The sequence below is a fragment of the Octopus bimaculoides genome, chromosome 24, assembly GCF_046866305.1.
Source record: "Octopus bimaculoides isolate indiv1 chromosome 24, ASM4686630v1, whole genome shotgun sequence".
Taxonomy (NCBI): Eukaryota; Metazoa; Mollusca; class Cephalopoda; order Octopoda; family Octopodidae; genus Octopus; species Octopus bimaculoides.
The window spans coordinates 5,896,256-5,921,246 of NC_142951.1; the positions used below are offsets into that span (position 1 = coordinate 5,896,256).

The 24,991-nt window shown below is 34.8% G+C and overlaps 1 protein-coding gene and 1 long non-coding RNA gene across 3 annotated transcripts; one reads left to right on the forward strand and one right to left on the reverse strand.

Moving 5' to 3' along the window:
- Positions 1–8,098: 8,098 nt before the first annotated feature.
- Positions 8,099–15,403, reverse strand: LOC149131174 (uncharacterized). Its single transcript, XR_016238208.1, has 2 exons — positions 15,255–15,403; positions 8,099–11,310 (listed from the first exon to the last, which is right to left on the reverse strand). It is a non-coding gene; the product is annotated as an uncharacterized LOC149131174 (long non-coding RNA).
- On the forward strand, positions 14,136–24,835 carry LOC106879260 (CDGSH iron-sulfur domain-containing protein 2 homolog B). Of its 2 annotated transcripts, none has more exons than XM_089341079.1 (3): positions 14,136–14,396; positions 17,395–17,624; positions 19,216–24,835. In XM_089341079.1, exons 1-3 carry the CDS (start codon positions 14,300–14,302, stop codon positions 19,309–19,311), a joined length of 423 nt encoding a protein of 140 aa, XP_089197205.1. In that variant the 5' UTR covers positions 14,136–14,299; the 3' UTR covers positions 19,312–24,835. The 2 variants fall into 2 exon arrangements, with proteins under 2 accessions (XP_089197205.1, XP_014784244.3); XM_014928758.3 differs by lacking the exon at positions 14,136–14,396 and adding an exon at positions 15,402–15,999.
- Positions 24,836–24,991: the final 156 nt, after the last annotated feature.

A 24,991-nucleotide genomic window follows, 5' to 3' on the forward strand; every position in this document is an offset into this window, starting at 1 on the left:
ATATATATATATATATATATATATATACACACACACACACTATCATACATCGTTCATATATATATATATATATACACACACACACACACACACACTATCATACATCGTTCATATATATATATATATATAAATTATTTTCTATTTATATATATATATACACATATATATGTATGTGTGGAGGAGTAAACTCTCGATCACTCAACCTTTCCATCGTTCCGCGTTTCTCTCAGTCCTTTCTTTCTTTCATGTTTTAATAATTTTTTCTTTGCTTTATTTTTTCTTTTTAATTACCAACACGAAACAAACCTTAGCAGATCACAAATCGACTCACAGCAGTTCACTTGAACTATGGAAGACGATCGGTGTTTTAATTATTTCGAAAACTCCATCTACACCGTCACCTTCGCCCATTATTATTAGTCTTCATACACATGCAACCGGACTCGCATTCAAATGTTAATACTCATCGTGTAATTTTTATATTCCGGAATTAGAGGGGTGGGGGTGGAAAAATAATAACTTAGGTAAAATTTAAAGATTAAAATAATTATAAATCATAGTAAAAATAAATAGATCTTACACGTTCGCTCCTTTAAAATTTATGATAAAAGTAAATATATTTACATTAATTTATTTCTCATATTCGTTTTAAATAATTAAAAAGATTTGAATATATATATATATACATATATATATATATATATATATATATATATATACATATATCTATATATATATATATATATATATATATATGCATACATATACATACATTCATACATACATACATATTACACACAGTATGTTGAGTATAACAGACACACGCGTTTAAGCTTTATTTCAATGAGCAATAATACCTTCAGTTTAGCGACAGTAAACATTAATTACTTCATTATTTATTAAAATAAAGAGAAATACAAAATTTATTTCATTCGTAAATTTTTCTTACGAATACAAAAAAAAATCCGACCTACATAAAAAAATAATTTTTTAAAGCGCGAATGTTATACCATATTTTTTTGGTAGAATTTCCCTCCCATACATGGCTTCTAACAATTTCTATAACAGACACCATACTTTTGAGAAATTATTCACCGAAATTACCCCCCATTATCATCTTAGCTAACCTTAATATAATTATTAGAGATGAATTTCAACAGAGGTTAGAGATTTAAGAGATAAATCGATGATACAGTTAATAAACATGTCACGGAAAAAGCCATCACTTATTCAAGACTGACGAGGTTATCTTTCCTTACTTTCAACCGTGTGACTCCAGCATGTATTCTCTCTCTCTTTCTCTCTCTAACCCTCTGTCTCTCACACACACACTCTCTCTTTCTCTCCGGTCTGGCCTTCATAATTGAACCAGCCGCTCTATCGCTTTCTAGCTTCTCACATCAGTTTCTCATTTGGTTGTCTGCTTCTCTGAGTTTAAGAAGAGAGAGACAGTGAGAAATAGGCTTTCGAATAAATTCGATAAGACATCACTTATTCCCGACCGACGGGGTTATCTTTCCTTACTTTCAACCGTGTGACACCAGGATGTATTTTCTCTCTCTCTCTCAGGTCTTGCCTTCATAATTGAAGGCCTGAGAATGAGAAATAGGCTTTCGAATTCGATTTAACCTCAGAAAATCTTTTAAGATTATTTACACACGCGCAAACCTACCTACATTTCAATCTATATGAGTATGTATGTGTGTGTGTGTGTGTGTGTGTGTGTGTATCTATCAATCTGTCTATGTATCTCTCTCTCTCTCAGTATGTATACATATGTGTGTGTGTGTGTATACATATATATATATGTTTCTGTGTGTGTATATATATATATATATATATATAGATATGAATATATGTATGTATATATATATATATATATATATATATATATACATATATGAATATATGTATGTATGTATATATATACATGCATATATATATATATGTATGTATATATATATATATATGCATATACTTATATATAACATCATTTTACATCTGTTTTCCCTTCCTCCATTGGTTGGACAGGCCAGCCCCAGTGCACATCTGCAAAAGTATTGGTTGCTACTTTCTGTATATAAGAGCAGGAATTCCAGCTTAGCTCCAAATGACCAAGACCATATCTGCCACTGAAGAGGTGATATCACACCAAAACATTGTATCTGGTAGTCTCCTGACATCACTCAGTGCTTGATTTGATGTTTTCACTCATAAAGTTTGGAGGGAGAATATTTTTCTGCAAAACACAATTCTGCACCAAATGCTTTTCACATTCTACTGTAACTCATCACTGCCCACTTTTCGATGCTTGCATGGGTCAGACTGTTATGAAATACATACTACCCTAACTTATGGCTTGGGTGCTATCTTCTTTCATTTGTTCAGTCACTCGTGTCTATGTGAGTGTGTGTATGTATGTATGCATGTATGTATGTATGTATGTATATATATATATATATATATATATATATATATATATATATATATATATATATATATATATATATATATAATTCATTTAACATATGCGTTTTACTCCATTTATTAAATTTATATATTTACTCAAGTACCCAAAATAACAGGGAGTTTCTTCCTCATAAACAGGAGTTACACCACAGTCATTTTGTGATCTTTGCTATCCTGGTATCTATTAACCAATTTATTTTGTCTGAGTTAATTATTAACTTAGAGAAAATAAATACATATAATAAAATATATATATATATATATATATATATATATATATATATATATATATATATATATATATATATATATATATATATATATGTATGTATGTATGTATAAATATATAAAAGGATAAAGAGAACAATGGTAAAGTTAGAAATGTACTTTATTGAGTCTAGAAATATAATTTAGACTCTATCCATAAAATATATTTCTAACTTTACCATTGTTCTCTTTATCCTTTTATATATTTATACATAACACGCTAATACACGACTTATAATCCCCAATCCTGTTCATACAACGACTGGGGCATAACTAGCTGGTATACAGCACTTACTCAGTATTACCTGTATCTTTTGGGTTTAGTTAAATCCAATACCCTCCTTTAACCTTATATATATATATATATATATATATATATATATATATATATATATATATATATATATATATATATATATATATGTATATACACACACACATTGCTACATATATAACTTAAGGTTAGCAATGAAAAACCAGGAGCTGCAGTTTTGGGGCCAGGAGAATCCCTTTTTTTTTAGAGGTATTGTATTAATAAATCACAATGTACTTCAAAGCAATGCAAAAAGAAATCAACCCAGATGTGATCATGAGAGGAACAAGTTCATTTCACTATTGTTGTGGTTTGTCAGCGACAGATAATCATGTCACTTCTGAAACATGGGTGAGTCAGCAGGTGTGAAGTACGTAGAGAAGTACATAGTCTGAAGTACGTAGATATAGTGTATACACTGGTTTTTAAAGGCACTGCATATGCTGAATAAATTCAAACTCTGCAACAGAAACAGCTCCAGAGCCAGACAGATAGATAGATAGATATACATACAAGGATCTTCTTTCAGTTTCTGTCAACCAAATCTCCTCATAAGGCTTTGGCTGACCCAGGGCTATAGTATAGTAGAAGATACTTTCCCAAGGCATTACGCAAAGCAGACTTCTTACCAAACAACCAGGCCTGCATCTTTGTTCCCCATATTTTCCTCGTGTGACCAAGCCTGTCTCTTATAGCATTATCTACAGCACTTTTCTACCACAATGTCACCTTCCAAATTATTACTTCCTTACACCAATCACAGATCTCTCCTGTCTTGCTTTCAGCAGGTTGCCATGTAGAAATTCCCATTTTTTCTCTATGTAGTCAGTCTCAAACTCTATTTGATTTTTCAAATGCCATATTTTCAGTGTATTACATAACGTAAACATGTAGTACAAACATACAAACATCGTCACTATCTTTCCAAGTCCTGCTGCATTTCACATGGAATTTTTTGGTCCTCCAAAGGTCTTTTTGGAACATAAATCGACCTACCTTTTTTGGCTAAAAAATTCAACTGATGTACCAGAGAGTATGGCACTCCAAATACATGTCCAAGAACTCTTACAGCTCAATGGTGCATTAAGCTTTCATATCTTCCTTCTCCAAACCATTTTGTTTGTATAGGTCCGAAATTACTAACCCCTAAACCTATATTGTGAGGTACATTCATTGACAGGAAAAGACTATCTGTCTCTTCCATTTTCTGACATGAATAAACTTTACCCTAATTTCTTTATTTCGATGACTGGTAGGTCATAAGATGCTACAGAAGTTACTTTTCTACATGTTTAGGTCATTTACATTGCAGAACTAAGACCCTTGATACTCCACACTCATTGTACCATATCCATGGCCTTCCGGTATACATTGGAAGCTATTATTGTGTGTTGTCCTACATGTTCAATAGCCACATGTTTGTTAAAGTTGCCAGGGGCAATAATGAGATCACTGTCATTCATCAATGAGGTCATCTGCTGAAAGGCCTCTTACAAGTTGTTCTCCAGCTCACATACATGTCTGGTAATGGTGTGTATGTGGAAGTTAATGTCACTATTGGATTGTTGAATTGTCAATAAATAGCCTAAGCTTAATTATCATGTGCATGCATGTGTGTGTGTGTGTGTATGTCTATCTATCTATCTATTTATCTATCTATCTGTCTGTCCGTCTATCTATCAATCTATCTATCTATCTGTCTATCTAACTATCTACTTATCTATCTCTATATAGGCATTAATAACTATATGTTTGGTTGGTAAGAAGCCTGCTTTCTAATCATGTGGTTCTAGGTTCAGTCCCACTGTGTGCCACCTTGGACATGTGTCTGAGGGAAACTGAAAGAAGCTTCTTGTATATATATATATATATATATATATATATATATATATATATATATATATATATATGTATATATATATATATATATATATATATATATGTATATATATATATGTATATATATCTGTAAAAATATGTGACACTTATTCGGTAGCTATGATAAAACTCTGTGTTTCAGATGCCGGGGCTGGCCAGATAACTGAAGAGATGTTGGCGTGGGTTCCCACCCCGGCATCCGAAACTCGGAGTTTTTATCATGGCTACCAAATAAGTGTCACATATTATTTACAGATAAATTCCTCTATTTTCATAATATCGAGGTCTCTTTCTTTCTTTTGTTGTCTTTTCTCTCTTTCTCTCTCTCTCTCTATATATATAGATGAAGGAGTGGCTGTGTGGTAAGTAGCCTGCTTCCCAACCACATGGTTCTGGGTTCAGTCCTACTGCATGGCACCTTGGGCAAGTGTCTTCTACTATAATCTCAGGCCGACCAAAGTCTTGTGAGTGGATTTGGTAAGACGGAATTTGTATTTGTCCCCCCAGCCCCACATCGCTTGACTACCGATGTTGGTGTGTTTACGTCCACGAAACTTACCAGTTCGGCAAAAAGAGACCGATAGAATAAGTACTAGGCTTACAAAGAATAAGTCCTGGGGTCGACTGGTTCGACTAAAGACGGTGCTCCAGCATCGCCGCAGTTAAATAACTGAAACAAGTAAGATCGAGGAGGAAAGTAAAAAAAAAATACATGCTTTTATTGTTAATTAGCAGAACATCACAAAAAAATCAACAAAAATAAAATCGGTATGTAATATAATTCATCCATTAAGTAATATTTCTGTTTGTTCCACCAAAGCTCTGCGTGTTTGTGTATAGAAAGAGAGCTGGAGAGAGGAAGAGAGGGAGAAGAAATGTCATTGTTGGGTCTTTGCATTTCCTTGGATTTAAATCCACCAATGCATGGAAATGGCAGCGTTTTAAAGTGCAAAGCACTCTGAAGGAATGTTCTACTAAGGCTTTGTACCCTAATACATGCCCGCGCGAACACACTGTGTGCGTGCGTGTGTATATATATATATATATATATATATATATATATATATATATATATATATATATACAGGGTGTCCACAAAGTCTGGGTACATGGAGTAAATAAAATCATGATATAAACAATTAAATATAAGAAATAATTATTTCTTAAAGTACGTGTTAATCCCCATGTACGCAGAATTTGTGGACACCCTGTATATATATATATATATATATATATATATATATATATATATATATATATATATATATATATATACATGTATGTATGTATGCATATATTTTAATGGGGAAGGCCTTCCCCATTAAAATATACACTACTCTACATCTTAGAGTGTGCTTCTCCGGATTTGTTTTATACAAACTATATATATATATATATTTACATACATACATACATATATATATATATATATATATATATATATATATATATATATATGGGTGGGGTGTACACACAATGTTGTATTAACAAGCGATGTACCGATTGCCCTGCATACACACACACAGACATGTTATATTTACATCATATGTTATATTATATCATATCTTTCGTTTTAGCGGGCACCCCGTTGTTAAGTGGGCGGGTGGTTATTTCGGCGAATTGAAACACGCTAACCCACTCCAATTTTTGATTTCGTGTTCGAAGGAACCACCTAATGTGTGTAACCCTTAACGAGCTTCAAACCAATCTTTTCTGTTTGGAGATTTGCATTCAAAGTAATTACAATATTAACTAGGTTAAAAAACAAAAACAAATCCAATTAGGTAGGTAAATACAAAAAAGAAAAAATGTTCTTTACGCGAGTATCAAAAATAAACAAAAATTATTCATTTAAATAGTAAAGGTGGTTTTATTGTGTGTGTACGTGTGTATTTATTATAACATGCATTAAGAATTAAGCCTATACAGACTTTTAACATCACAGCGGTAGTCTTTTGTCAGTAAGTTTAATGCTTTTAATGCCATGCCGAGTTAAAATCCGGTTTATATATGTCTCTAAGAATTTTATGAATCGATTACAAGTTTACTCGGAAATTTTACACGATTTGAACCTATCACGCTATGTTCCAAGTTAAGCGGAAGCACTGTTTGTCTACTTGTCCAACAAACGATGTGTGTGTGTATATATACATATATTTATGCCTACACACAATTTATCTCTCTACCTATATGTATATATACACACACAGAGGAACACCCACATGTGTGCGTCTCTCTCTCTCTCTCTCTCTCTCTCTCTATATATATATATATATATATATATATAAGGAATGAATATTGTGCTTATATTGAGAATTTTCATCACATATGTAAAGGAAAAAAGAATGTTTATAGTTATATATAAGTTTGTGAATGATGCATATACGCTCGTGTTTGACAAAAACCACCCGGGTGTAAAGCGGGTCACCATAGAAGGTTCGAGTTTGTTGAACCGTTACTCAGTGTTTGCTGCTTGTCTTTCTCATTCGTTTTGGTCATCACCCCTCCCCTTCCATACATGGATTCTTTTTTTTTTTTGTTTCACTGCAGACCTGACTTATTCATGAGGAACAAAAACCAGTTTGAAATGAATGAGAAGAAAGTATGTAGTATGTATGTGTCTTGTTAACAAAAACTGAACCCTCGTTTAGGCCGAACATTTACTCCGAAATACTTTAAACATTTTGATATTAATTTCTTTTGCGGCGTACACGATGAGCCGGTGCGAAACGAGAATCTGGGGGCGTTCAATCTCAGAACTTTTATTTTCTGTATCTCCTTTCTATATTTATTTCTTCGTCTTACACAATCTTTCATTCACGGTACCCCTGTCACTTCCTATCTCTCTATAAAGCCATATTTTTATCGGCATATCTTTCGCTTTCCACTTGCAGTCTGTTTCTCTCTCTATCACTCTGGCTTTATCTCACTTATGCTTACGTTGTTTCCAATTTTCCACTTCCCCCTCTCGCTCAATCTCTCTCTCTTTCTCTCTAATTGTTTACTCTCGCGCATACCATCTCTGCATCACTGTAAATTCTTTACAGAAGAATTTAAATTTAGAGGTAGAGAGTGGGTCGTTGAGTTGACGTGTGTGTAGCTGGAAGAAATGGAACCCTTGCCTTCGTCTGTCAACGAATCCGTTAACCATCACTACCATCTACATTAAGATCACAACCTCGACCACCACCTCAGCCCACGAAACGGAAAGAAGTATGGTAGGCCTAACATGCCATCTAGTTTCAAGGGAAAGCCTAAGTGATCATTCATCCGGCTATAAATAGCGGCCAAATCTCTCTCGAAATGCACCCTACCAAACTTCCCGAAAAATAAAGAACATTGTGAACGTGTAGTCCGAGATATGTTAGGCCTAAAATTAAAATGGCAGGAATACCTTTAAAACAATAATAACACCTAACTTTGATGATTTTAGTAAAGTTTGATGTTTCAAAATTATGCAATCTGCTGCCGCCTGTAACTGTACATACTTTTGAGTGTTATGGCCAAATGCTTCCAACAGAAACGGAACCACCACTAAATATAAGGCGGAGGTAAAGAATACACACACCACACGTTTTCGGTGCAACCCTAACCCTATCCCTAAACGCCGGGTGTGCATATTCTTTACCTTCACCTAAATATGGTGCCCAGAAATTGTGGCTATTATGATCGCATAGTCTATATTTTTCTACAAATTCCTCAGACTACTACAGGTGTTTATACCATCTCTATTTCTGCACCATTGAACATGTCTGCTCCAACACACTTCCTACAGAATGCAGAACAATGGACGAACCAACAAACAGCTATCAATTTTGGTCACTTGATTGGTTAGAAATGTTGTTGAATTTGCCTTCAAATCATGGCCTGCCATTTTGAGAAAGGAAACGTCACGGAGTATAATGTAGGACATGTCACTTTAGTGTGCAGTCTACCTGGCCATTTGCACTTTAACATAGTGCCTAATCCTGACCCTAACTCTAACCCTAACCCTAACTCAAGACCCTGACCCTAACCCAAACCTATACCTCTAACCGACTCATAACCCTTAATCTTAAACCTTAACTCTAATCCTAACCCAGATCAAGTTGTTTTGCAATATAGACTACAGCTAAGGCAGCGAGCTGGCTGAAACGTTAGCACTTCAGGTGAAATGCTTAGCGGTATTGTGTCTGCCTTTACATTCTGAGTTCAAATTCCGCTGAGGTCAACTTTGCCTTTCATCCTTTCAGGGTCAATAAATTAAGTACCAGTTGTGTACTGCGGTTGATCTAATCGACTGGGAAAAGACCATAGACTACAGCTACTCTCGTAGACCACTTGCTAAAGTAGCAACATGATGGATCCTTATTTCTTTCAGTAATCAGTATTTCTGATATGACTATTCAACTCATATCAAGAAAACATCACTGTAGTGCACTTCCTCTAAACATGTGTGATGAAGACCACATGGTTTAGTGGTTAGGGTATTCAGCTCATAAGCTTAAGGTCATGAGTTCAATTCTTTGTGACATATAGTGTTCTTGACAAAGACACTTTATTTCATGTTGCTCCAGTCCACTCAGCTGGCAAAAATGTGTAGTACCTGTAATTCAAAGGAGCCAGCCTCGTCGCGTTCTGTGTTATGCTGAATCTTCCTGGGAACTAAGCTAAGGGTACACATTTCTGTGGAGTGCTCAGCCACTTGTATGTTAATTTCATGAGCAGAGTGTTCTGTTCATTTGATCAACTGGACTTTTGTAATTGAAACTGACAGAGTGCCAGTTTAAAAAAAAAAACATGAGTGGCACTTGATACTGGAACTTACTATCACAAAGGATTCCTCTTGGTGAAAGCATATCCTTTGCATAGCAAAGACTGCACCCACTAACCTAATCTTCTTTAGGAACAGAAGATATTTCAGACCCCAACAACTGCCGACACTCTGCAAGGCTCAAGTGGGGCTCATAATGGAGTAAAAGGGTAAATGACTATAGGATTGCACTTAGAAAGTTCCCCTCCAAAGCACAAGTTCAAACCTGTGCCCGTGGCACGTAAAAGCACCCATTACACTCTCAGAGTGGTTGGCATTAGGAAGGGCATCCAGCCATAGGAAACCATGCCAAACCAGACTGGAGTCTGGTGCAGCCTTCCAGCGTGCAGCCCAGTCAAACTCTCCAACCCATACCAGCATGGACAACAGATGTTAGATGATGATGATGATACATGTATATATATAAGGGCGGAAAGCTGGTAGAATTGTTAGCATGCCAGGCGAAATGCTTAGTGGTATTTTGTCTGCTGTTACTTTCTGAGTTCAAATTCCGCCGAGGTCAATTTTGCCTTTCATTCTTTCGGGGTCGATTAAATAAGTACCAGTTACGCACTGGGGATCGATGTAATTGACTTAATCCCTTTGTCTGTCCTTGTTTGTCCCCTCTATGTTTAACCCCCTGTGGGCAATCAAGAAATAGATATATATATATGTATGTATGTATATACATATAACAGCATGAACAAGAATGGAGAAAAATCACATCCTTATTTGATGTTTGCATCATTCATTACCGACTATCATTTCTATTGTGCTAACATATTTAGATACAGAAAAAAATAAGGTACAAAATACCAATGAAACCAATATATCTGGAAATTTGTGGTAACACAATAACACCAATGTAATCCAAAACAGGTTTAAGTTAAAATGAACTGAAATATTGTCTCTAATACATGAATGCATACAAAAAGGAAGTTAAGAAGTATAATAGGCTCAGAAAAGCCAGTTTAGTATTAAAAATTATGATGATGTCGGTAGATAATGAAAGAATAAAAAGGAAACATAAAATTTTACATTTAGTTGTACAGCTTTTTATATATACTCTTTTACTTGTTTCAGTCATTTCACTGTGGCCATGCTGGAGCACCGCCTTTAGTCGAGCAAATCGACCCCAGGACTTATTCTTTGTAAGCCTAGTACTTATTCCATCGGTCTCTTTTGCCGAACCACTAAGTTACGGGGATGTAAACACACCACCATCGGTTGTCAAGCGATGTTGGGGGGACAAACATTTACACACACACACATATATATATTTATATATACATATGTACGACAGGCTTCTTTCAGTCTCTGTCTACCAAATCCAATCACAAGGCTTTGGTCGGTCCGAGGCTATAGTAGAAGACACCTGCCCAAGGTGCCACACAGTGGGAATGAATCCAGAACCATGTGGTTGGTAAGCAAGCTACTTACCACATGGCCACATGTTAAAATATGGTAATTATTTTCCAATATTCACATGGCTACCAGCCCTTCATGTCAGCTAATTTTTTCGCAACTAAAGCTGTAATAATCTTCATGCTCTCCAATGCTGTTGACTGCTCACCAATACATCAAGTTGTTCCTGAAAAAGGAAGACAGAACAAATTGTCAAATTTAGCTCAAACACCCAGTACATTCATTAAAAGCACATGACCCAGTGGTGAGGGTGTTGCACTTACAAATGAAAGATCCCGGTTTCAACTCCTGAACTGGGCAGTACATTGTATCAGGGACAGACTGAACTGTCGGTCAATGGGGCACTGCCCGAGGGCCCGGAGCTGTGAGGGGTCCACACTCTACATGTTAACTCTACTAAAACACACCTTCAAAGGGACCCAGTAAACAGTTATGCTTGAGGGTCCTTAATACTCTCAGTCTGCCCCCTGCATTCTATTCTTGAGTAAAACACTTCATTTCACATTGCACCAGTCCACTCAGCTGTAAAGGAACAACCCAGTGATGGGCTTAGATCCCTTTAAGGGAGAATGCTGTGATCTTGCACACAAATACACCATGTGAAAATTGTACTAACCAGCCATCTGCATACTCACAAGGCCCCAAATCCTAGGACGAGTAGATGGTCCCCACTGGATCAACAGTCAAAACACTGACCCTACAGAACATCATGTCTTACTTAAGGAAACTACACCCTGACACAACGTCCTGTCTAACCACACTGTACTCTACCCAATATCCCCTGATTATCCCATTACACTGCATACAACAAGTCCTCACTAGCACACTAAATCCCTTATGTGTACCCTGATTTCTATGCTACCACACTAAACCCCTCACTGCCACAAACATTCTACAGGGTGTCCACAAAGTCTGTGTACATGGAGTAAATAAAAACATAACATAAACAATTAAATATAAGAAATAATAATTTCTTAAAGTATGTGTTAATCCCCATGTACCCAGATTTTGTGGACACCCTGTAGTTTCAGCTTCTTTTAGTAGAAATAGCAGCCAAATACTCCTGAAATTTAATCTTATCTTTAAAAAAGTAGAAGGATGCATAGCATTATTATATCAGCCTTGATAGACCTTGCCAAATCACCACTTTAATATACATCGTCTATAATAAACGTTGTCGTGTACATCCGTTATATCATCATCATCATTTTAACGTTCACTTTTTCAGGCTTGCCAGGGTCGCAAGTTTATTGAGGCAGATCCCCCCCCCCCAGCTGGATGTTCTTCCTGTCGCCAACCTTTTCCTGTTTCCTTGCACAGTAACATTACCCCCCATGCCCAGACCTGTTCTCCTAGAATATCGGAAACGAATTACATTGCTTGCATGACAGTGAAAATAATTTTACAAGTATCATGCGATATCTAGGCAAGCATATATACGAAGGGCTTCTTTCGGTTTCCGTCTACCAAATCCACTCACAAGGCTGTGCGTGTGTGTGTAGTTTTGTGTCGCCTATCGTTAGGATTAACAAAGAGAACACGTGTTGTTATTTTTTATAATAAATACTGCCGAGTAATTTACATGCTCGGCTAATTTTTCACCTTACAGTTTAGGGGCCAAATACGTGCAAGCTTAGTGGATCATTCCCTTGACGATTTAGGATTTTCGATAATCCCCTTTGTAATTCCTTTCCTGCACTACATATTTGAAAAAGAAAGGAAAAAGAAAACAAAACGATGAGCTGGCTCACTGGCGTGGAATAGCGAAGTCGGGACCCACTATCACCACCGGCGGATCTCCGTCGATCGGCCACGAAGATTCTTGTTTGATCAACTGAATAACCTGCCCCTGAATTGTGTAGCCTTAATGTAATTGTCAGCCAGAAGCGGGGTGTCACGGTTTTGTAAATGAATAACATAAAACACGGCAATGTTTCGCCCATAAAACTATCATGTATCACAAACCACATTGAATGCGGAAGGCGAGCTCATTTTGATTACTGTAACCTACATACTATTATCCAATATAGGTATACTTTTTTAATAGTGACGTCCCCTCCACATCCGATAAATACCATCCATGGTTGACACCTTTTGTAGTGGACGAGCCAACGAAGTGGCTAGGTGCGTAGAGAAACCTCTGTACGGTTACAAAACCGGCAAGAAATAATCAGATATCTACTCGAATCCGTTTAAATCTAAAACTAAAGGAGGGACATATTGAATAATGTATTCCGAGGTATATTGTTTTGAAAATAAAAATAAACATATAACTGGATGCTCACGGTTGGAAAGCCTTTGCTTGGGGCTTTGTACTATGAGGACTGGATAATGTAATCACATTTCACTAATGATAAAGAAAAGTACTAAGTGAAAATAATATCGGTATTTGATGTGAGGCCTACTCATTTTAATAAATTATAAATAATTGCACCAATGGGTTGAATTGAGAAAAGAGGAAGAAGCATGGATTAGATTAGTAATAAGAGAATCTTCGATTATCATCGAAGTGTTAGATTATCGATAGACATCGTAATGGGAATAAGGGTAACATTAAATACGATTAAAAATAACCCCTCCTCAACGTATCTAAGTATATGTGTGGTGCGCGCGCTAAAACGCACGTACATACATACACACACGTATGTATACACACTGATATGTTAGTTAATATTTAATTCCAGGATCTTTACCCTTTGGCCGGCAGATTTAAAAAATCTAATTTCAATATACCGAAATTCTTTCGTGATTAAAAAAAGTCCTTTTGTTGCATTTTAATATTTTAAATTTATTTAGTTCATTCATTTGTGCATGTGTGTAGATGTGTGTGTAATATATATATATATATATATGTGTGTGTGTAGAGAGAGAGAGAGTGAGAGAGAGAATATAATATAATACGGAGCTTTTCTGACATTTTAGAAAAAAATGTCTAGAATGAAATAAATGTACATTTCTTTTTTTTTTCCGTGAAAACGTTGGCATTTCGCCAAATTCAGTCCGTATTGTAACGGAAGTACCAAAGCAGAAGCAGCGGCTCAATTTCAAAATCTGCCAGAAGCCACTAATGTCAAGGTCGACCCCCTTCATTGCTTAATTTACCATAAATCAGCATTGCAAATTGTTAGATCGCAACCGAATCGAATCGAAACATCATGAACATCGTTTCGAATCTGGTGACAGTAAGTCTTCCAAACTATCTGAAGAGTTTACCAGTTCCGAATTCCTTCACAGATTTTGCCAAACTCTCAGGTTAGTTTGTTTTTGTTATGTATAAGTTCTATGTGAAACAAAACCGTCGTGTATCTTTCAGACTCATCAAAACAAAACACACGAATAGCGTGTGTATGCATATGCGATCTAGAGACACACACCAATATAATATAGATCTCATTCTGTTTGTGTATATATACAAATTAAATGTAAATATATATATATATATATATATATATATATATATATATACACACAAAGCGAGAGAGCGGTATTGCAGGTAAGATAAAGAGAACTTTAAAAATGGGCGTACGCATGATTAAATTTAAACAGATATATGTACGTGTGTGTATGTATATATATACATGCATACATACATATGCATGTGCATATGTATGTATATATATATATATGTGCATACATGTGTATATATATACATATGCATGTGTATGTATATATATATATATATATATATATATATATGCATACATATGTATGTGTATATATATACATGAGTATATATATGTGTGCGTTTGTACTAAACTGTTAATGATGAGTTATCGATCTCTCGTTTTCATCTTATTACATCTGTTTGAATATTTATTTTATAACTATCAAACCGTCTCTTTCTTTCACACACACACACACACACACACACATATATATATATTGTGACTGGTTTAATTTTGTCTATACCTGCACTTACTGTTATATCTATAGGCAATCTTTCGATAACCAAAATGAAAAAGACGAGATACACAAAGGAGACTAAGCATGGCTTAGCCTATTTCATCTTAGTTTTAATGTTTTAACAAAGAAACACCCCTTTCGTTAACTCCTGAGTAGGCGAAAGGTGAGTGCTAAAAGACATTAGAACTGTAAAAACGAAACACGTACATACTTCGAAGTCACTGTCAACACGATACTCGTAAAAGAATAATATGGGATTGAGTAATCTTTCGTTTTAATACGAAATTGTTTTATAACTCGACTTAAAAAAACAACCTAGAAATCATGCTTCAATGGCAGAAGGACAAAGAGAGACAAGTACAATGACGGTTATTAGAGCAATACATTGTAGGCGGGTGTGTAACTAGAGAGGGGGGAAGAGTTAACAAAAAAAAAATGAGAGTTATGTACATCACCCTCACGTATTCAAGTTTATTCAAAAACATTGGTTTTGTATTAATTTTTACCAAGAGAAAAATGTTTTTCTTTTGTGTGGCTGTTGCAGTTGATCTGTGGAAACTATTTCATTCACTATTTTAAACCTGATTAAACTGTGTTACATAAAAATAGTCTATTTATGAATGTATAATCTACTTATATAATCCTCAAAGAGAAAAATAAAAGGCGTCGCAGTGGTTTGAATTACTGAAACAGTCTATTATTATCCAGCAGGCTTTCACACTGGGTCTGTGTAACCCGCAGTTTTTACTCACAAAAGGCTTGGGACGATCATAGATTGACCGGTACTCGGGAAACCTCATGATTCTCAAGTAAACAGTGATCGCTCTTAGCCAAAATAACAAAGTCAGTGTGGAATTCTTTAAAGGTTAAACATCACCAAATACACAGAACCTATATAGATATTATAAAATGCCTGTTATGTTTAAAGGAGACGTGGGTTCGTGTACCACAGGTAGCCTTCGACTTTTTTTTATCCAGAAAGGGTTATTCAACGCAATATTTACATGCTGTAATTTATTGCTTCATGTATGTCTCAAGATCTAATGTTGTTTTTTAAAAAAAAGTATAGATACACACACACACATACATGTAACTCTTACATTTCATGCCAATATATGGACAGCTCAGGACAAACACTTGCACATCGTGGGGTTTAAAAAAAACACTAAACACCCTTAGATCAAGCGTTGCTAGTTGTACATTTCTTCATTCATCAATTTCTTTTTTCGAAAACTTTATCGAGCAATATAAAGTAATATTAACCAAGCAATTACTTCCTGCGAACATTTTTTTAAACTACTAATTACTAAAATTTAAAATATTAATAAACAAGATTTTTTTTAATACAGCATTTTTCTTTTCGAAGGTTTTCATATCATCTACTTTTAATTGTGGCGAGTTCTACTTTCGGATAATATATATATATATATATATATATATATATATATATATATATAGATATATCCAAAGTTTTAAATTTTTACATTTAAGAAAGAGATTTGACGCCGATATCCATATCAATGTACGATCCTTAAGGAGTCTAATTTAGATTTTTTGAGGTGAAATCTCATGCTATATTGGTAACGATTACAGAGTTTACTTTGAAAAATTTTATATATATATATATATATATATATATGTATATATATATATTATTGTCTGGGTAGAATCGTTCTCTTTTAATGCCTTATTACTTAACACACACACCGGTTCGATTTCTATTCATTTACTTATCTATTATTTTTTTCTAAAATTTTCGTTGTGACTTGCAACATCTTCAATAGTCGTTGACATATATGTATATGTATTGTGTTATATCGTTTTCACCTTTAGTATCTCGTTATGCAACATTTTGCTTGCGACACTCTCCCCACCACACAACACACACTTTTTTCTCCAACGTCCTTTCTAATTGTCCTCAAAAAAAGAATTAGGTGAGTTTTTCGCCTCCTTCGCTATCTCGTGGTTCGCATATCTATTAGACACTTATCCATATCAGTGTACGTAATGTAGATGTAGAATATATATTTATCAGAGAGATAAAAAGAGAGTGTGTGTGTGTGAATGCGTCTATCTTCACACACACACACAATATAATTTGGGTAACAACCTCGTAATGTGCATTTAAGAACTGCTATACCGTTATTGGCTATGATATGCCACTCTACAGCAGGATATTTTCCCACGGCTGGATAAACGTGTGGAACTCTGCTATTGTATAAGAGTAATTTAAGAATAGCGAAATCGTGATGGGACCTGTGCCCAGCGTCGCCTTCCTGGCACGTGTAAGACATTCGATCAGGTTCATCGCACGAATAAATTGTTTTCCTGTTTTGTTCCATTGCAGTTAAAGACTGTTTGAGTCTGATGCCATTTGTCGGGACCGTGTCCCTCATTGTCTACGTCACGTCTCACACATTCCAGGAGAAATGGGAGCAGTATCAGGGACGGAATCGCGATAACCTTTGCAAAGTCAACCTGTCCATCAAGAAATGCAGCGACAAAGTGGTTGACATGGTCGACATCGAAGACCTCGGGGATAAAGTTGTATACTGTCGCTGCTGGAGGTCAGCAACGGTCAGTTCCGCTCCTATTCAGGACTTCTTTATGCTTTAAAAAATAACTTTTTGTATTTTATTTTGTTTTATATCTTTTCTCTTGTTCCGGTCATTGCATTGCGGCCATGCTGGGGCACCACTTTGAAGGGTTCAATTGAATAAATTGACCCCTTTCTTTTTAAAAAAAAACTTGTATTTATTCCACTGGTACCTTTTGCTGAATCACTAAGTTGCAGAACATAAACAGACCAGATCTCCAGAGGCTTAATGTCACCTTGGAGGATGCAGAGGAGCTGGTACAAGACTTCCAGTGATGGAGAGCTCTGGTGGACCTGTTTGGCTGTACACATAATAACACTTCTGGGACCACTAACTTGGAATGATCCCAGCCCCTTCTTACAAAAGCATGAAGCCAAGCCATTCAAATTCCAGTGATGGAGTTTTGTTTCTTTGTTAGAAGCCACCTCTTTCCTTGCAGGAAGAATTCATATAATTTAAAAAGAAAGGAAAATGCATCACCTTCTTTTAACTGACTCATCTTCATCACCATCTTCTCTTCTCTTTTTTTCCAACTGGGTTAGCCATGTGTCTACTCTACAGCAAGACACTTGTTACTGTCCCTCTATTATACTTCAACCTCTCATTACCTGGCTTAAAGCCACCTCCCCCAATACTACACCCAAGTCAGCTGAGGTGGGTCTTGTCTTGCAATGCGAGTTACCTGGTGACCTCACTGGTCCAGGTGCCATGTAAAAAGCACTCTGTAGAGTGGTTGACGCTTGGAAGGTCTTCCAGCTGTAGAAACCGGTTCTCTGGCTTGCCAGCTTCTTCTGAGCCATCCAACCCATGTCAGCATGGAAGATGGATGGTAAATAGTGGTGGTGGTGATGTCAATGATAATTATGTCATATATATATATATATATATATCTATTACCATAGTGTATATATTGCATGCTTCTTACAGTATGAAGAGTTTTTCACTTGTATTTCTTGCATTATAGATGCTTCGGCACCCTCAATCAGAATTAGGTATATATAAATACATACCTTTTTAGCTTTTGCTTGTTTCAGTCATTACACTGCGGCCATGCTGGGGCACTACCTCAAAGAATTTTAGTCAAACAAATCAAACTTGAGTTCTTATTTTCTAAAGCGCTTATTCTATCAGTGACTTTTGCCAAACAACCAAGTCATGGGGATGTAAACACACCAACACCGGTTGTCAAACGATCAGGGACAAGCACACCCACCCATGCATGTGGTGAGCTTCTCTCAGTTTCCTTCTACAAAGTCCATTCACAAGGCTTTGGTCAGCCTGAAGCTGTAGTAGAAGACGCTTGGTGAAGGTGCCGTGCAGTGGGAATGAACCTGGGACCATGTGGTTGGGAAGCAAACTTATGTGACCACACACCGGGTCACACAATAATGGAACACATTTAATTTGTAGTTTCCAAATCATGGATACTCACCCATGCCTGTCCCATTCCTAATTGCTTGTGTTTAAAATGCATCTCATCAATACAAGACACCCTGTATTTTGTATATATGTGTATATATTTATATTTATAATATGCTTTTATTTATTCATTCATTTATTTTCCATTTCAGTTTCCTTTCTGCGATGGCTCACATGCCAAACACAACAAGCTTACATCTGATAATGTTGGGCCTCTTGTCTTGAAGAGACGAGAATCTGGACAATGAAGTTGACCCTGGCTTAGTCTCAATGTTTTTTTGGTGGTGGGGCAGGGGTTATTATTGCCCAAAACAACTTTTTCTTTGACCCACTTTATTTTTTTTTATTATTGTAGTTGTGAAAATAGAAGTATTTAAAGACAGAGAATAGTTCTTGATTGAATGAGGTATTTTATTTACTCTTTGCTACCTCCTTGGCCAGCTTAATTTAATTAACAATACTTTTGCATTGTTCCTGTTAGGAATTGTGAAGAAATCATTTTATATCTAAAGTATTATATATATATATATATATATTTATATATATATATACATACATACATACATTTCATATATATTATATTGATATATATATACACATTATTGCATATATATATATATATATATGTATATGTATGTATATATATCTATATGTATGTATATATATATCTATATGTATGTATGTATGTCTCCAGTATTATTTTTATTTCGTTTTTTTTTTCTTTTTTTCTTTTGTATTTATATAACAAAAATGTTAAAAATCATAAAACAATCAAACAATGAAAAACAAGTGCTCACACCAAGAGAATGAACATTGTTGTTTTAGCTCAGGGGCTGGGCAAAGCTGTGACCAAAGGCATTCCAGCCATGACCATCCTGTCTTAGTCATATCTAGGACCACACTGTCGTATGTGTCTGACCTTATTCAAGACGACAGGGTTCTGTTTCATAGGCAAACTCTGCATGTTCCGCAATCACGTAGACATGTCCAATAGCCTATTGTTTGTTACAGGAAACATACTGGAAGAATTTCTCAAAACATTTTGGTGGGGTTTTTTTTTTTTTTTTGAAAGAAATTAAATTCAAACTTTGAACTGGTTAGTGCTTCCCTTCACATATCATTTCCTAAGGGTATTCTTTATATATTCTCTTGGGGTAAAAAAAAAAAAAAAAATTAAGAAAACAACTTTTAATAATAATTAAAAATCCTTTTTTTTTTTTTCTTTTTATTATTTATTTATGGTACTAGCTGAAAAATTTGAACATTGGAAGTGATGCATACGGGGTACTAAGAACACACCGAACAGTATTCCCATCTACTCAAATGCTGCTGATTTTGCTAGTACTGCTGCTGTTGATGATGATGATGTTCTTGGGCATTGGTAGGGATACATTTTTATCTGTGTCAGTGGTTGGTTGGTTGGTTGGTTGGTTGGTTATACCAGTTTCTGATGGTATAAAACTCAGAGATAGAACATACTCAGTACTATGTAAGTGTGTATTTATATATATATATATATATATATATATATATATATATATAATAAATATTTGTGAAAAGGGCGGACGTTGTTTCACAAGCTGTTGCTTGGGAGTTTGCATGGCAACATTGAGTTTGCTCAATTGAAAGGCGTGACCTCTAGGGCAAAATACCTCATCTTTAAAATGTGGCCAGAGTAGACCTGAATGAAATCAAGTTATAATACTAGTATATATATATATATATATATATATATATATATATATATATATATATATATATATATATATATATATATGTTTATATATACATGTATACATACATACATATATATATATATATATATATATATATATATATGTTTATATATACATGTATACATACATACATATATATATATATATATCTTTCAAGAGAAATAGCATGCAGGAGTGGGCATAAGCCCTTTAGCGTTGAAACCAGCCATATCTGGCCCAAATATTCTTCCTGTTTGATGTCCAAACCAGCCAGATCTTGTCTCTCACACCTACCTCACAATGTCATTCTAAAAATAAACAATCACATCATTGAAATCCCGAAGCTACAAGATAATGCAGGATTAACTAAGAAAAGAATGAACAAGCATCTGCATGCTAAAGGAATAAATAAAAGGTATATGTGAGGGTCTGTGTATATCTTTCTGTTTATTTGTCTATCTAGATACATATATACATACATACACATACACAGATTCTTGAATTTCTGAGATGGTTTATTGCTAAATTAATTGAAAATTCCTGAGCTAATTAACCTCATCATTTGGGTGTAAGAAAAACGTTAGTGGTGAAGTTTCTTTCCAAATAGATTTCAATCATTTCATTTTCTCTTATTGTCTTTTGATACCCTGTTGCTGCATACAAACCTATCTTCAGGCTGTGTCTGAGCTCAAATTCTTTATTTGTAACACAAAGCTTCACTACTTTTAACTATTATACTGCTATGGTCTCGTGTGGAACTTAATGGTTAAACAAGAGTTCTTTTGGATTCAGGCTCAGCCAGATGGGATCTGTGTGTAGGAACTAAGTACCTTTAAAACTATCAGAAAATGAATCTTTTCAGGTGTAGTGAAGAGCAAAGAAACAACCAAATTGGGGTTAATGATCTCAAAATATGTTTAAGGGTTAGCGTGATTTTTTTCTTTTTTTTTTTTGAAGACTACACTGTTCAATTTACAAATGATGTATGAAGTATGACAATCAGAGTAAATGGCATTCTTTGTAGTTTCAAGTTCAGGGACGGTAAATGTTTTTAGCCTGATATGTCAGTATTTTAATTAATTTAATTATCCTGTTATTAGAGGGCTATGTGTTTTAGTTTCAAGTAAATGCTTACAGATAAGCTTTTCATAACATGATATTGTAGGGGAATTTTTTTTTTCCCTCCCAAATCCATTGCCTGTCATCATAGGTTCATCATCACTCTGTTCTAGTTTAAATCTGTACACTTGGGACAATTATGCAGCAGCTATGCTAATAAAATGTTATACATACCACCAACTCTCACCTTCCATTTTACAGCTAATAGTGGTAATTTTTGCTTTTGGCTCCAGGTCAGTCATGAAACAGCAGACCAGTGTCCAAAGTTGCTTCCATCAGTGGCTACTTCATCTTTTTTGTATGCTCACAATTGCATCAGCTAATGTGTCCTTCCTTTTAACTAAAGTTACAATGTGTGATTTGAGAGAGATTTGGCTATTTTTTTTGTTTTGACTGAGTGTATTCAGGATCCTTCGTTAGCTTGTTCATTTGCTCATCACAGCTAATGGTTTCAGCCAGTGATAAATCCACCCACAACTTCAACATTACAAAATCTTTTTCACTTTACCCCAACCACTCCCTCTGATTCCGATGTCAATTACTCTTTTCCTGGCAAGCTTCCACCCTTATAACGAAATGTCCATGAACAAAACCACCAAACATCATTTAACCCTTTTGATACAAACTTACACGAGACCACACCCGGTTCTCTGATACGCATTTCCTGTTTAAAGAGATCTTGAAAATTCCCCCCCATCAAAGTTTGATGTTGATTATTATCCAAACACCAGTTTAATAATGACAAAGTCATTTTGCTAAATTCGTCATTATTTTCAAAATTAATTGAAACAAACATGGTGTATTTCAACAGAAACATGGTAACAAACAGGTTAAGGACATTATTCTATGAAAAAAAATTTAAAAAAAGAAACGTGTCTGTTTTAAGACATTTACTGGACTTATTAAACATCTGTTTACACATCAGTTGCTTATTAATAATCTCTGTTTATCTGGGTTGACCAGAGATTAGTCTTCAATACGTCTTCCTTGAACTGAGCACAGATGTTGCTGACCTGTTTAAGAGGTTGGCTTCTCAACCATGGGGTTCTGTGTTTGACCCCATTGCATGTTATCTTGGGCGACTGACTTCTACCATCATTTTGGATTGACCAGTAACTCGAGAGTAGAATTTAGTTGATACAAGCTATGTGAGAGCCTATGTATGTATAAAGGATTAAAAGTCCTTCCCAAGCCATAGGCTTGTATGGCCAGTTACCTGGATTCTGTGGTGTGGCATATATATATATATATATATATATATATATATATATATATATATATATATATATATCCTCAGACAGGATGCCAGTCTATTGCAGGATTACTCAATTTTGTTAGGTGAGTGGACTGGAGCAACATGAAATGAAATGTTTTGTTCAAGAACACAATGCATTGTGCAGTCCAGGAATCAAACACACAATCTTACATTCATGAATCCAACACCTTAACCATGCAGCCATATACCTGCATTCTATGTATGTGTGTGTGTTGAAATATATATATATATATATATATATATATGTATGTATATATATATATATATATATATATATATATATATATATATAATGTGGTAAGGCTTCAACAAATAGAATAGCATTTGATCAGCTAAGAGAGCAAAGATGATGTTATAATAAAAAAACTACAAGTCTCAACAAGTCTTGTGGGTTTTTTTTATTAGAACATTATATATATATATATATATATATATATATATATATATATATATATATATATATATATATATATACATACATATATATATACATACACACACACATATACACAAGTAGATTATAATCTTTTGATGATATTAGCTAAAGGTATAAATACTGGTGAGAAGAACAAGCAAATGTTTATTTTAGGCCTGAGGTCTATTGAGTGAGAGGTACCCTGTTGTCAGTCCCATCTTCATAAATGCTGTGAGCCAGTGATTGGCTCGTTTGAAAATCTGTAACCAATGACAACACATGATGCTAATGTTCACAAATTGTGATGTAAAATAACATTTAAAAAGTGAAAATATACACAAACAACCCCCACCAAAACGACTGAAGCTTGTTTTCAATTATTTATAATAATTCACGTAATTAAATGAAAGATAATTGCTAAAATGACTGTCTTTCTCCTGGCACAATTCTGGAAGTAAACGGAAGGTTGCTCTAGTCTTTTTGCACCTTATTTATTGGTATTACTTAATTAGAAAAACCAGTAAATTAGCTGAGTCAATAACATGACATATAAAATAATTTATGTTCTAAGTTCAAATCTCGCCATGATCGACTCAGCCTTTCCATTTTCCAGGGTCAGTAGAATGAGTACCAGTTAAAAGAGACTGCTTCAATCAACTCCTAACATTGCTGCACCTCCCCAAAAGAGTTTCTGGGATTGAACCAATGTTAGATAACAAAGATAATACTTGCTCAAGCTAATGAGGGAGACTGTGTAAGTGAGTGTTTGAATTTGCTAATACGAACAGCTAAATCTTGCTGAAAACACATCCTAACCCTATCGTAAAGGAAGGATATAGCTATCAGATGATGTAGTCCTAGATAGGGAGTGTCACTGATGGATAATGAAACCAGGAATCTCCTTCGTTAGAAAATCAAAAATAATACTTCAAACTAATGAGAGAGCCGCCTTCAAATCTCACCTTACCATCTTAAATAAGAAAGGACACAATTAGTTTAATGTAGTCCAAGATAACCATGGCTGGGAAACCTCTTATCACAGGTCTGCTCAATCAGAGCTGACCTGGTGCTAAACAACAATAGCAAATAATGTCTTTACTTACCCAATCAGCTATTGATTTTTGATCTAGTCTAAAGAAGAAGGAAAAAAAAAAATACTTTATTGTTATTCAGAATTTTTTCTGAAAAAAAAAATATTTATATTTAAAAAAAACTAATCAAAATAAAATTGAATTTTTAGAAATGTTTTAATGTATTATTATTTATTTTATTTATGTTTGTATATATGTGATTATCTTTCATTCTTTTGCTGGTTTTAATCTTTAACCCTTTCGTTATCAGAGCCGGCTGAAACCGGCTCTGGCTCTGTCGTACAAATGTCTTGTTTCCATAAGTTTTGAATT